This window comes from Cherax quadricarinatus, chromosome 3, assembly GCF_038502225.1.
Source record: "Cherax quadricarinatus isolate ZL_2023a chromosome 3, ASM3850222v1, whole genome shotgun sequence".
NCBI lineage: Eukaryota > Metazoa > Arthropoda > Malacostraca > Decapoda > Parastacidae > Cherax > Cherax quadricarinatus.
The window spans coordinates 26,644,516-26,657,155 of record NC_091294.1 but is presented as its reverse complement, the minus strand read 5'-3'; the positions used below and the strand labels follow the sequence as shown (position 1 = coordinate 26,657,155).

The window sequence follows — 12,640 nt, the reverse complement described above, 5'->3', positions numbered from 1 at the left end:
GACAAGTTAGTCTCTTTCGTTGGTGTTGCGTTTCAATAACGTAATCAATCTAATAAATTGAAACTGCTTAGGGTGGTGGAGTGGTCGAGTCACGAGCCGGAGCCTGGAGTGTTCGACTTCGCTGGTAATCATGACCTGGAGGGCTTCATTAAGACAGCCCAGGAGCAAGACCTTCTTGTTATCCTTCGAGTTGGACCTTTTATCTGCGCCGAAAGGGACATGGTAAGGACTTAGTCAGCACCAGATTATTAATATGGGGAAGACAGCTGGTTCATGTATGTGTGGGGACAGGGAGAAGATAAGGTTTCTGAGTCTGGATCTGTTATTATCCTTTAGGCCACCGTCTATCCTTAATGAAAGTGGCTGTGATCAGTGCAAGAATAGCCAGTGAAGCTAGTTTAAGCCTAGATTTAAGGTTGTTTATGAGTCAGGTGGACACTAGGTTTTCTGTTGGAGTTTTGGAGTTGGGTCGCATCCTGGGACACTGACCTAATTTGCCCGACATGCGGAGCATAACAAGGGACTTTCTATATAGTAGTATGTCATTGTTGTCAGCTAGGCCTGTATACCATGTACATGTATTATTATTATTATTATTATTATTATTATTATTATTATTATTATTATTATTATTATTATTATTATTATTATTGTTATTATTATTATTATTATTATTATTATTATTATTATTATTATTATTATTATTATAGATGCACGCTGCATCATCTACTGTCCAGCAGTTACTAGCAACGCCGCTTGACTATTGTGCTTGACTAGTTGTGCTTGACTATTGGTGTGGGGCCTTTTAAATTCACTTTGATTAAGTGGATTGCCTCCAAGTATAATTCACTCTGATGAAAGTTAATTATATCTTGTCGTAAAGGGGCTTACATATAGCTGGGCCAAAATCGACTATATCCTTCTACAGTCCTGGTCTGGACATATCCTCCATATCACCGTTGACCTAGCAATTAAATGTGTAGCTCCTCTAGTGTATTAATAGCACTAAAGTGTTGAAGAGAGCTTGAACTATATTTGAAGGACTTTTAAAACATAATTGCGCTGGCATTCACTGGTGTTCAGTATATCTTGGATCAACTAATGACAGAAAGAGTAAATATGTGGTTTGTCACTAGGCTCATTTCGTTATGGGTGATGTACTTCCTAGGTTACCTCCCAGGTTTCCCCCATTATACTTACACCTAACAAGGCCTTACAGGTTATAGACAAAAGGGACTATAGAGGAATACTTTCCTAGGTGTAAAACATTGTAGCTATCATTGTTTCTCCAATATGGCGTCTTAAGCAGTCATAATGGATACTTCTGGCTCCTCAAATTTAAGATTTCCAGTGTTAGTTTAATAGTTTAATATCTTTATTATGCACCCCATACCCATCCAGTGGGCGGTAGTCAAAAGATTACAGAGGTACATAATGGGTCCAGTGACTGGACCCCAAAGTTATGATAGCTGAACTAGTTACAAAGGTAATGAACTCCAGGTAGATCTGGTCAAAATCATGGCAAGTTACAGAGGTAATGAATCAGCCTCACTCCTATACATACCTGGAGTTTACCTGGAGAGAGTTCCGGGGGTCAACGCCCCCGCGGCCCGGTCTGTGACCAGGCCTCCTGGTGGATCAGAGCTTGATCAACCAGGCTGTTGCTGCTGGCTGCACGCAAACCAACGTACGAGCTGCTCAGGAACCGACTTTAGGTGCTTGTCCAGTGCCAGCTTGAAGACTGCCAGGGGTCTGTTGGTAATCCCCCTTATGTATGCCTGGAGGCAGTTGAACAGTCTCGGGCCCCTGACACTTATTGTATGCTCTCTTAACGTTCTAGTGACACCCTTGCTTTTCATTGGGGGGATGTTGCATCGTCTGCCAAGTCTTTTGCTTTCGTAGTGAGTGATTTTCGTGTGCAAGTTCGGTACTAGTCCCTCTAGGATTTTCCAGGTGTATATAATCATGTATCTCTCCCGCCTGCGTTCCAGGGAATACAGTTTTAGAACCTCAAGCGCTCCCAGTAATTGAGGTGTTTTATCTCCGTTATGCGCGCCGTGAAGGTTCTCTGTACATTTTCTAGGTCGGCAATTTCACCTGCCTTGAAAGGTGCTGTCAGTGTGCAGCAATTTTCCAGCCTAGATAGAACAAGTGACCTGAAGAGTGTCATCATGAGCTTGGCCTCCCTAGTTTTGAAGGTTCTCATTATCCATCCTGTCATTTTTCTAGCAGATGCGATTGATACAATGTTATGGTCCTTGAAGGTGAGATCCTCCGACATGATCACTCCCAGGTCTTTGACGTTGGTGTTTCGCTCTATTTTGTGGCCAGAATTTGTTTTGTACTCTGATGAAGATTTAATTTCCTCGTGTTTACCATATCTGAGTAATTGAAATTTCTCATCGTTGAACTTCATATTGTTTTCTGCAGCCCACTGAAAGATTTGGTTGATGTCCGCCTAATAATAATAATTATTCGAGGAATCTGAAGTCAATATATTTTTTACAGAGTAAATGTTATAACATTTCTTGTACGGTAATATTTTATTAGTTTTCCTATCCATTATTCTAATAGTATTGTCGTTGTCAATATTTACAGCGAAAATAATATATTTAAAATTTTCCTGTATATTGTACCTACTTATTATGGTGTGTATTATCTATATATTTATTAAGGGTGGTCTTCCGTACTGGTTACTGCGACTTCATCCAAACATCCGTCTACGAACTTCAGATCCTAGTAAGTATTCTTTCATTAGTCCTTTACTCACCTCTTATAAACATTATTACTGATGCCATGTATTCTTTATAGAGACTTACTTCCCTGAAGAAAAGGGTATTTATGAATATTTATCATTATTGTTTAATTATTACATACAAGTTTTCTGTTCTGATGAAGGTTACTTGACGCACGTGGACGCTTGGTTGAGCCAGGTGCTGCTGCCCAAGATTAAGCCGCTTCTCTATGAGAACGGTGGTCCAGTTATCATGGTACAGGTGAGGATAATTATCACAGGTGTTGACTTCAGATATTTGAACCTAGAAGGTAGCAACTATGATAGTCTATAAGCCACTATGTTTCATGGTGAACTATCCATCCTCTCTTGTACTGTTAATGTTAAACGTGTCTTCTACATGACTAAGACCCGTGTTATACTTCCTGAACAATATTATAACAACATAACCGGTCTCTGAACCGAGTGTTTTTCTCTGGAGTAAAATAACAAAAAGGCAAATAACTGCCGATAAGTCGAGGCAGCTGGTCACAACTGTGTTCACTAACGACGTTTCGGTCCTCGAACCCATGAACATGAATTAGCTAAATTCTATAGAGACAATAGTTGACGGTACATACCCACTATAGTCCACATACCTTTACTTAATTTACAATGCCATTAGACTTTGTTTAGTTATTATTGCAGTCTAGTCTAGTTTTTTTGATATACTTCACATACTTTATTTTGTCTGTCAATATATAACCCTTGTTATGTTATATTTTTTCTGCAATATTTCATTGTTATATATTTTTACTTTTCATTCTGTAGTTCCTCTTTTATACTTTACAATAGTTTATATTCCTTCATATTTAAAACAATATCCCTTAAAAAATATTATTTTTTTCTCTACTCACAGATTATTGATTTTTAGTCTCACTTTTTGAATTTTATAACGATTTTAATTGCCTAATTAACTAATTGTATTTTAAATTAATAGCTATTAAATATCTATATTCTCTAAAACTGTAACTGGAGAGAGTTCCCCCAGCCCGGTCTGTGACCAGGCCTCCTGGTGGATCAGAGCCTGATCAACCAGGCTGTTACTGCTGGCTGCACGCAAACCAACGTACGAGCCACAGCCCGGCTGATCAGGAAGCTACAACTTATGTCTAAAATTGTTTTTATTATTAAATTTAAATTTTATGCTTTGTCACTGTTTCCTACAACAATTATAATTACTTTGAATAATTGTCTTTCACTGATATTCGTACTAAAGTATATAAAAAAAATTCTTTTATTGCTCTTGGTGCATTTTTCTATTTTTCTGCATCAATAAAAATCTTTGAAAGGGTTATAAGAAGCAGCATCACCACCCACCTTGATACCCATCAGTTATATAACCCAGGGTAACACGGGTCTGGAGCAGGTCGATCCTGCCCCATCAGTTATATAACCCAGGGTAACACGGGTCTGGAGCAGGTCGATCCTGCCCCATCAGTTATATAACCCAGGGTAACACGGGTCTGGAGCAGGTCGATCCTGCCCCATCAGTTATATATCCCAGGGTAACACGGGTCTGGAGCAGGTCGATCCTGCCCCATCAGTTATATAACCCAGGGTAACACGGGTCTGGAGCAGGTCGATCCTGCCCCATCAGTTATATAACCCAGCGTAACGCGGGTCTGGAGCAGGTCGATCCTGCCCCATCAGTTATATAACCCAGGGTAACACGGGTCTGGAGCAGGTCGATCCTGCCCCATCAGTTATATAACCCAGGGTAACACGGGTCTGGAGCAGGTCGATCCTGCCCCATCAGTTATATAACCCAGGGTAACACGGGTCTGAAGCAGGTCGATCCTGCCCCATCAGTTATATAACCCAGGGTAACGCGGGTCTGGAGCAGGTCGATCCTGCCCCCTCAGTTATATAACCCAGCGTAACGCGGGTCTGGAGCAGGTCGATCCTGCCCCATCAGTTATATAACCCAGGGTAACACGGGTCTGGAGCAGGTCGATCCTGCCCCATCAGTTATATAACCCAGGGTAACACGGGTCTGGAGCAGGTCGATCCTGCCCCATCAGTTATATAACCCAGGGTAACACGGGTCTGGAGCAGGTCGATCCTGCCCCATCAGTTATATAACCCAGGGTAACACGGGTCTGGAGCAGGTCGATCCTGCCCCATCAGTTATATAACCCAGGGTAACACGGGTCTGGAGCAGGTCTATCCTGCCCCATCAGTTATATAACCCAGGGTAACACGGGTCTGGAGCAGGTCGATCCTGCCCCATCAGTTATATAACCCAGGGTAACACGGGTCTGGAGCAGGTCGATCCTGCCCCATCAGTTATATAACCCAGGGTAACACGGGTCTGGAGCAGGTCGATCCTGCCCCATCAGTTATATAACCCAGGGTAACACGGGTCTGGAGCAGGTCGATCCTGCCCCATCAGTTATATAACCCAGGGTAACACGGGTCTGGAGCAGGTCGATCCTGCCCCATCAGTTATATAACCCAGGGTAACACGGGTCTGGAGCAGGTCGATCCTGCCCCATCAGTTATATAACCCAGGGTAACACGGGTCTGGAGCAGGTCGATCCTGCCCCATCAGTTATATAACCCAGGGTAACGCGGGTCTGGAGCAGGTCGATCCTGCCCCATCAGTTATATAACCCAGGGTAACACGGGTCTGGAGCAGGTCGATCCTGCCCCATCAGTTATATAACCCAGGGTAACACGGGTCTGGAGCAGGTCGATCCTGCCCCATCAGTTATATAACCCAGGGTAACGCGGGTCTGGAGCAGGTCGATCCTGCCCCATCAGTTATATAACCCAGGGTACACGGGTCTGGAGCAGGGATCCTGCCCCATCAGAGTAACAGGTGGAGCAGGTCAATCCTGCCCCATCAGTTATATAACCCAGGGTAACACGGGTCTGGAGCAGGTCGATCCTGCCCCATCAGTTATATAACCCAGGGTAACACGGGTCTGGAGCAGGTCGATCCTGCCCCATCAGTTATATAACCCAGGGTAACACGGGTCTGGAGCAGGTCGATCCTGCCCCATCAGTTATATAACCCAGGGTAACACGGGTCTGGAGCAGGTCGATCCTGCCCCATCAGTTATATAACCCAGGGTAACACGGGTCTGGAGCAGGTCGATCCTGCCCCATCAGTTATATAACCCAGGGTAACACGGGTCTGGAGCAGGTCTATCCTGCCCCATCAGTTATATAACCCAGGGTAACACGGGTCTGGAGCAGGTCGATCCTGCCTCTCACAACTACTGGATCACTATGACAAGTCTCAAGTGCACTGGAGGACAAAGAAAATGCAGATCTAGTATCCACAGACTCTGCCAAAGTCTTCGACAAGTGTGATGATGGTGTAATAGCGCACAAAATGTGTGATAAAGGAATTACAGGAAAAGCTGGTAGATGGATCTATAGCTTACCTGGAGGTTATTCCGGGGATCAACGCCCCCGAGGCCCGGTCCACGACCAGGCCTCCCGGTGGATCAGGGCCTGATCAACCAGGCTGTTACTGCTGACCGCACGCAGTCCAACGTACGAACCACAGCCCGGCTAATCCGGCATTGACTTTAGGTCTCTGTCCAGCTCTCTCTTGAAGGCAGCCAGGGGTTTATTGATAATTCCCGTTATGCTTGGTGGGAGGCTGTTGAACAGTCTTGGGCCCCGGACACTTATGGTGTTTTCTCTTAGAGTACCAATGGCGCCCCTACTTTTAATTGGGGGTATTTTGCATCGCCTGCCCAGTCTTTTACTTTCGCAGTGAGTGATTTCTGTGTGCAGATTCGGGACCATTCCTTCCAGGTTTTTCCAAGTGTAGATTATGATGTATCTCTCTCTCTCCTGCGTTCCAACAAGTCCAGTGATTCGAAGCGTTCCCAGTAGTTAACGTGCTTGATAAAACTTATGTACAGTAAAGGTTCTCTGTACACTCTCTAGATCTGCATTTTCACCTCCTAACAAATAGAACACGAAGAATAATAGTAAATAGCGTAAAGTCTGAGGCGGCCACAGTGAAAAGCTCTGTTCCACAAGGTACAGTACTCGTCCTCTTCCTGTTCTTTATCCTAGTATCTGACATAGGCAGAGATGTTAGCCACAGCACCGTGTCTTCCTTTGGGGATGACACCTGAATCTGCATGATGGTGTCGTTCATCGGAGACACTGCAAGACTCCAGGTGGGCATCAACCAAATCTTCAAATGGGTCGCGGAAAACAACATGAAGTTCAATGAAGAGAAATTTCAATTACTAACTTTCAAAGATCACAACAATGTATCTAACACAGCTGCTAGAAAAATTATAGGAAGGATTATGAGAACCTTCAAAACTAGGGATGCTAAGCCCATGATGATTCTCTTCAAATCGCTTGTTCTCTCTAGGCTGGAATATTGCTGTACACTCATGCTCCTTTCAAGGCAGGAAAAATTGCACACCTGGAGAATGTACAAAGAACTTTCACGGCATGTATAAGTACGATGAAGCTCCTAAATTACTTGGAACGGTTGAAGTCCCTTGATTTGTATTCCTTGGAACGCAGGCGAGAAAGATACATGATACTATACACTTGGAAAAGCCTAGAGAGACTAGTCCCAAATTTGCACACGAAAATCACTCCCTACGAAAGCAAAAGACTCGACAGGAGATGCAACATCCCTCAATGAAAAGCAGGGAAGGGGGGGGGGGCACGAGTACACTAAGAGACAACACAAGTGTCAGGGGCCCAAGACTGTGCAACTGTCTCCCAGCATACGTATGGGGGTTTACCAATAGACCACTGACTGTCTTCAAGAAGGCACTGGACAGGCACCTAAAGTTAGTACCTGATCAGCCGGTCTGTGGTTTGTATGCTGGTTTGCGTGCGGCCAGCAGTAACAGCCTGGTTGATCAGGTTCTGATACACCGCGAGATCTGGTCTCAGCTCGGGTCGCGGGGGCATTGACCCCCGAAACCCTCTCCAGGTATACTCCAGGTAACAATTTTTAAGAATGTGTACCATATTACCTCAGATCTTCCCCATTATTAACTTAATTTAAGTAACAATCTACTTCATAATTACTCTTTAATTAATTTCCGTCGCGATCGGTGTATTTCCTTATTATTTTATTCTACAACTTTCAGGGATTTGTGCTACGTCATATTTGTGCTACGTCATATTTGTGCTACGTCATATTTGTGCTACGTCATATTTGTGCTACGTCATATATGTGCTACGTCATATTTGTGCTACGTCATATTTGTGCTACGTCATATTTGTGCTACGTCATATATGTGCTACGTCATATTTGTGCTACGTCATATTTGTGCTACGTCATATTTGTGCTACGTCATATTTGTGCTACGTCATATTTGTGCTACGTCATATTTGTGCTACGTCATATTTGTGCTACGTCATATTTGTGCTACGTCATATTTGTGCTACGTCATATTTGTGCTACGTCATATTTGTGCTACGTCATATTTGTGCTACGTCATATATGTGCTACGTCATATTTGTGCTACGTCGTGCTACGTCATACTTGTGCTCCGTCATATTTGTGCTACGTCATATTTGTGCTACGTCATATATGTGCTACGTCATATTTGTGCTACGTCATATTTGTGCTACGTCATATTTGTGCTACGTCATATTTGTGCTACGTCATATTTGTGCTACGTCATATTTGTGCTACGTCATATTTGTGCTACGTCATATTTGTGCTACGTCATATTTGTGCTACGTCATATTTGTGCTACGTCATATTGTGCTACGTCATATTTGTGCTACGTCATATATGTGCTACGTCATATTTGTGCTACGTCATATTTGTGCTACGTCATATTTGTGCTACGTCATATTTGTGCTACGTCATATTTGTGCTACGTCATATTTGTGCTACGTCATATTTGTGCTACGTCATATATGTGCTACGTCATATTTGTGCTACGTCATATTTGTGCTACGTCATATTTGTGCTACGTCATATTTGTGCTACGTCATATTTGTGCTACGTCATATATGTGCTACGTCATATTTGTGCTACGTCATATTTGTGCTACGTCATATTTGTGCTACGTCATATTTGTGCTACGTCATATTTGTGCTACGTCATATTTGTGCTACGTCATATTTGTGCTACGTCATATTTGTGCTACGTCATATTTGTGCTACGTCATATGTGTGCTACGTCATATTTGTGCTACGTCATATATGTGCTACGTCATATTTGTGCTACGTCATATTTGTGCTACGTCATATTTGTGCTACGTCATATTTGTGCTACGTCATATTTGTGCTACGTCATATATGTGCTACGTCATATATGTGCTACGTCATATTTGTGCTACGTCATATTTGTGCTACGTCATATGTGTGCTACGTCATATATGTGCTACGTCATATTTGTGCTACGTCATATGTGTGCTACGTCATATATGTGCTACGTCATATATGTGCTACGTCATATATGTGCTACGTCATATCACTTATTTTTAGCTGACTATAAGTAACAATATAAAGATACTGTATACATCTTTATATTGTATTATAAGTTACTTTATCTTATTTTTTTTTTTACCATTTTAGATTGTCTCATTTTGTTAATAATACTTAACCCAGTTAATTATTAATATTATTTCTCAGTTTCTCATATTACAAGTGTTCATTTACTGATAACTCTGCTTCATCCTTCTTTATTTTACATGTCCTTAGTTCTTGAATGCGGATATTGACCCCAATTTAAATTTCCTGTCTTATAGCAATTGTTATCAGCGTTTTTTTTATATAATAAATGTCTTTATTACACAGCAAATGAAACAAAAACCTTTTTCAGTAACATCAATAACATATAAATACTCAATTACAGTGTTAAATCCCTGTGTAAACATTATACTGACTCCGAGATTCTTTAAATGCTAACATAACTTTTATTATTGTTACGGAAGCTTGGCATAACCATGACACAACAGATATGTTTGCCTTACCTGGGTACACAGTCATTCATAACAGCAGGATTGATCACATGGGGGGAGATACTGCAGTGTACAACTCTAAGGAATTATTATATAACTTTACTGTACATGTACCAGGATGAATATGGTGAATATTTATTTACTAATTTTACAAGCAAAAGCTTAAAAGACCCCAATTATAGTTGGAGCTGTTGTTTAATATCTTTTTTATACACGCCATACCCATCCAAGTGGAAGTAGTGAAAAGATTCCAGAGGCATATAATGGGTCGAGGAGCTGGGCCGCAAAGTATTGATAGCTAAACAAGTTACATTGGTGATGAACTTTTTTGGAGCAGTCTGCACATTATCTCATACTAATATTCACACCTTCACTGTCAACCTAAAAAACCTAATAATATACAAACACTTAAACATCACCTATTGATACTTGCTGAACACTTCAACACAAACCTTATCCAAGCTGATGACCCACACGTCCGTGACTTCCTTAACAACATGCACAGTTACTTGCTAGTACCAGCTATAATTAAGCTTACAAGAACTTCTGAGACGCATACATATTCGACCATACCTGGACCAATATAATATCTACTCTCAAAACTGGGATGATCACAGACAATACTAATGATCACTACTCCACCCTCATCGTATCCAACGCGTAAATTGCTACTCGAAACTGGTAAGATCTTATTACGTTTCCATAACGAAACATCAATAAATAACTTCGTTACAGCAGTAAGTGACACTGGTGCACAAACGGGTCATCTGTATGATTAAGACCCGTGTCACGCGACACTTGTCTTGTCACCTGACGAATAGAACAACAAATGACTAGTACAGAGAGTTTACTGGCGATCGGAAAATTGACGAATGGGCCATTATTTAGAAAAAAAAAAAAGCTTCAAAGCCTCTACACTAGGAATTGTTCTATTATAATTAAGCAGATCACAACAGAGACTAGCTAGCCCTTGGCTAACAAATAGCATCCTCAGGCTCATTGATAAAAACATAACTATGAAAAAACTGCAGACTGTGATTAATAATTAACAGACTAAAAACTATACATCAGTACTTGCTAATCTAATAAGGAGATCTAAATAACTATATTATCCTAGCATATACAATGAAATAAAAGAGAATATGAAAAATACCTGGAAAACACTCTCACAAACCCTAGGCTCTCGAAAATTCACCAAAACCAGAGATGTTATACTAACTGCACTAAATGAACCCCACATCTAGCCTGCTGAAACAGCAAATGTACTAAACTAAATGATTTCGTATCTACTATAGGATCAAGCCTAGCAAGCAATATCCCAAGTTCCAGTGCCCAAGCTCCAGTGCCCAAGCTCCAGTGCCCAAGTTCCAGTGCCCAAGCGAGCAACTACCTTGCTGGAAATTTCCCAAACTGTATCTAGCTCCAACTAATCCTACTGAAGTCACTTCGATAATGAATTCACTGAAAAACAAGGCAGAACATTTATCTATTTTACCATCACTATTGCACAAAAGGCAGCTCATGTGCTATCACCCACCTTTGCAACATTGTTCAATAAATCATTAGACACCAAAACTTTTCCAACATTGCTTAAGATAGAGCATCAGAGAACACGGCAGAGAGATAATATTAATAGCAGAAGTATACAAATATCTTATTTTTATCTGTTTAACCGTCAGTGTTCGCGTGCTCTAATTTCCCTAAATTTCAAACTATTATTTTAACATTTCCAGATTAATTTACAGAGCATAATTTCTGCATATATCAATGTTATTGTGGCAGTCGATATGCATCGAATTTTAAGATGACAGGTTCAGAGTTGCTCCTGTTGCGCATCAGGTAGAGAACGAGTATGGCTCGAGCAGCAACTGTGACTTCAAGTACACGACTCACCTGCGGGAGGTGCTGCGTCAACACCTGGGTCCCTCGCTCGTCCTCTTCACTGTCGACTCCACTGGTTCCTCAAACCTCAAATGTGGCAAGATCCAGGAGGTTTATGCCACCGTTGATTTTGGCCTCGGTAAGCTTGCCAAGCTGTCGCTCGTCAACTTCAATGTGAGTTGTTTATTTGCTGAGATGTTGATACCTAGCACAGAGTGGAGTAGAAGTGCTAGTCTTCAAGTTATTACTGCAACATAAGGCAATACTACCTTTAATATATCATTCACAATAATAATAATGGTGGTGGTGGTGAGTGGGGAATGGTGGTAGTAGGTGGAGGTGGTAGGTGGTGGTAGGTGGTGAAGTTGGTGGAGGGCAGGTGGTATGGTGGAGGTAGGTGGTGGTGGGAAGGGAGAGAGTGGTGAGTGGTGGTGAGGGTGGTGGAGGTAAGTTGGTTGGTTGGTGGTAGTAGGTGGTAAGTGGTTAGAGGCCGGTAGGTAGGTGGTCAGTAGTGGATAGTGGTGGTGGCAGGTGGAGGTGGTAGGTGGTAGTGGTATGGTAGAGGTGGAGGAAGGCAGGTAGGTAGGTGGTAATGGTAATTGGTGGTGGTGGTAGGTGGATGGTGGTAGTGGTGGTAGGTGGAGGTGGTGAGTGGTGGTGAGGTAGTGAGGTGAAGTAGGTGGTGGTAGGTGAGTAGTGGGTGGTTGGTGGTGGCGGCATAGGTAGGTAGTGAGTAGGTAGGTGGTAGTGGTAGAGTGGTGATAGTGGTAGGTAGGTGGTGGTGAGGTAGTGGCCGGTGGTGGAGGGTGGTGGTAATTAATTGGTGGAAGGTGGTAAGTTGGATGGTAGGTAGCGGTGTGCGGTAATTGGTAATATATTAGGTAGTTGGTGAAGTAGGTAGGTAGCGATTGGTGGTAGTAATAGGTAGGTAGTGGTGAGTATGGTTACCTGGAGTTTACCTGGAGAGGAGTTCCGGGGGTCAACGCCCCCGCGGCCCGATCTGTGACCAGGAGGACCTCCTGAGGTGGAATCCAGAGCCTGAACAACCAAGGCTATTTGCTGCGGC

The 12,640-nt window shown here is 42.5% G+C and overlaps 1 protein-coding gene across 2 annotated transcripts in view; it reads left to right on the top strand.

Moving 5' to 3' along the window:
• LOC128684092 (beta-galactosidase) overlaps positions 1-12,640 on the top strand; it is a 62,426-nt gene that overhangs the window by 16,026 nt on the left and 33,760 nt on the right. For both annotated transcript variants that reach the window (XM_070090915.1, XM_070090913.1), the window contains exons 3-6: positions 72-222; positions 2,676-2,739; positions 2,899-2,996; positions 11,533-11,713. In XM_070090915.1, coding sequence (XP_069947016.1) covers positions 72-222; positions 2,676-2,739; positions 2,899-2,996; positions 11,533-11,713 — 494 coding nt within the window. The remainder of the gene's footprint in view (positions 1-71; positions 223-2,675; positions 2,740-2,898; positions 2,997-11,532; positions 11,714-12,640) is intronic.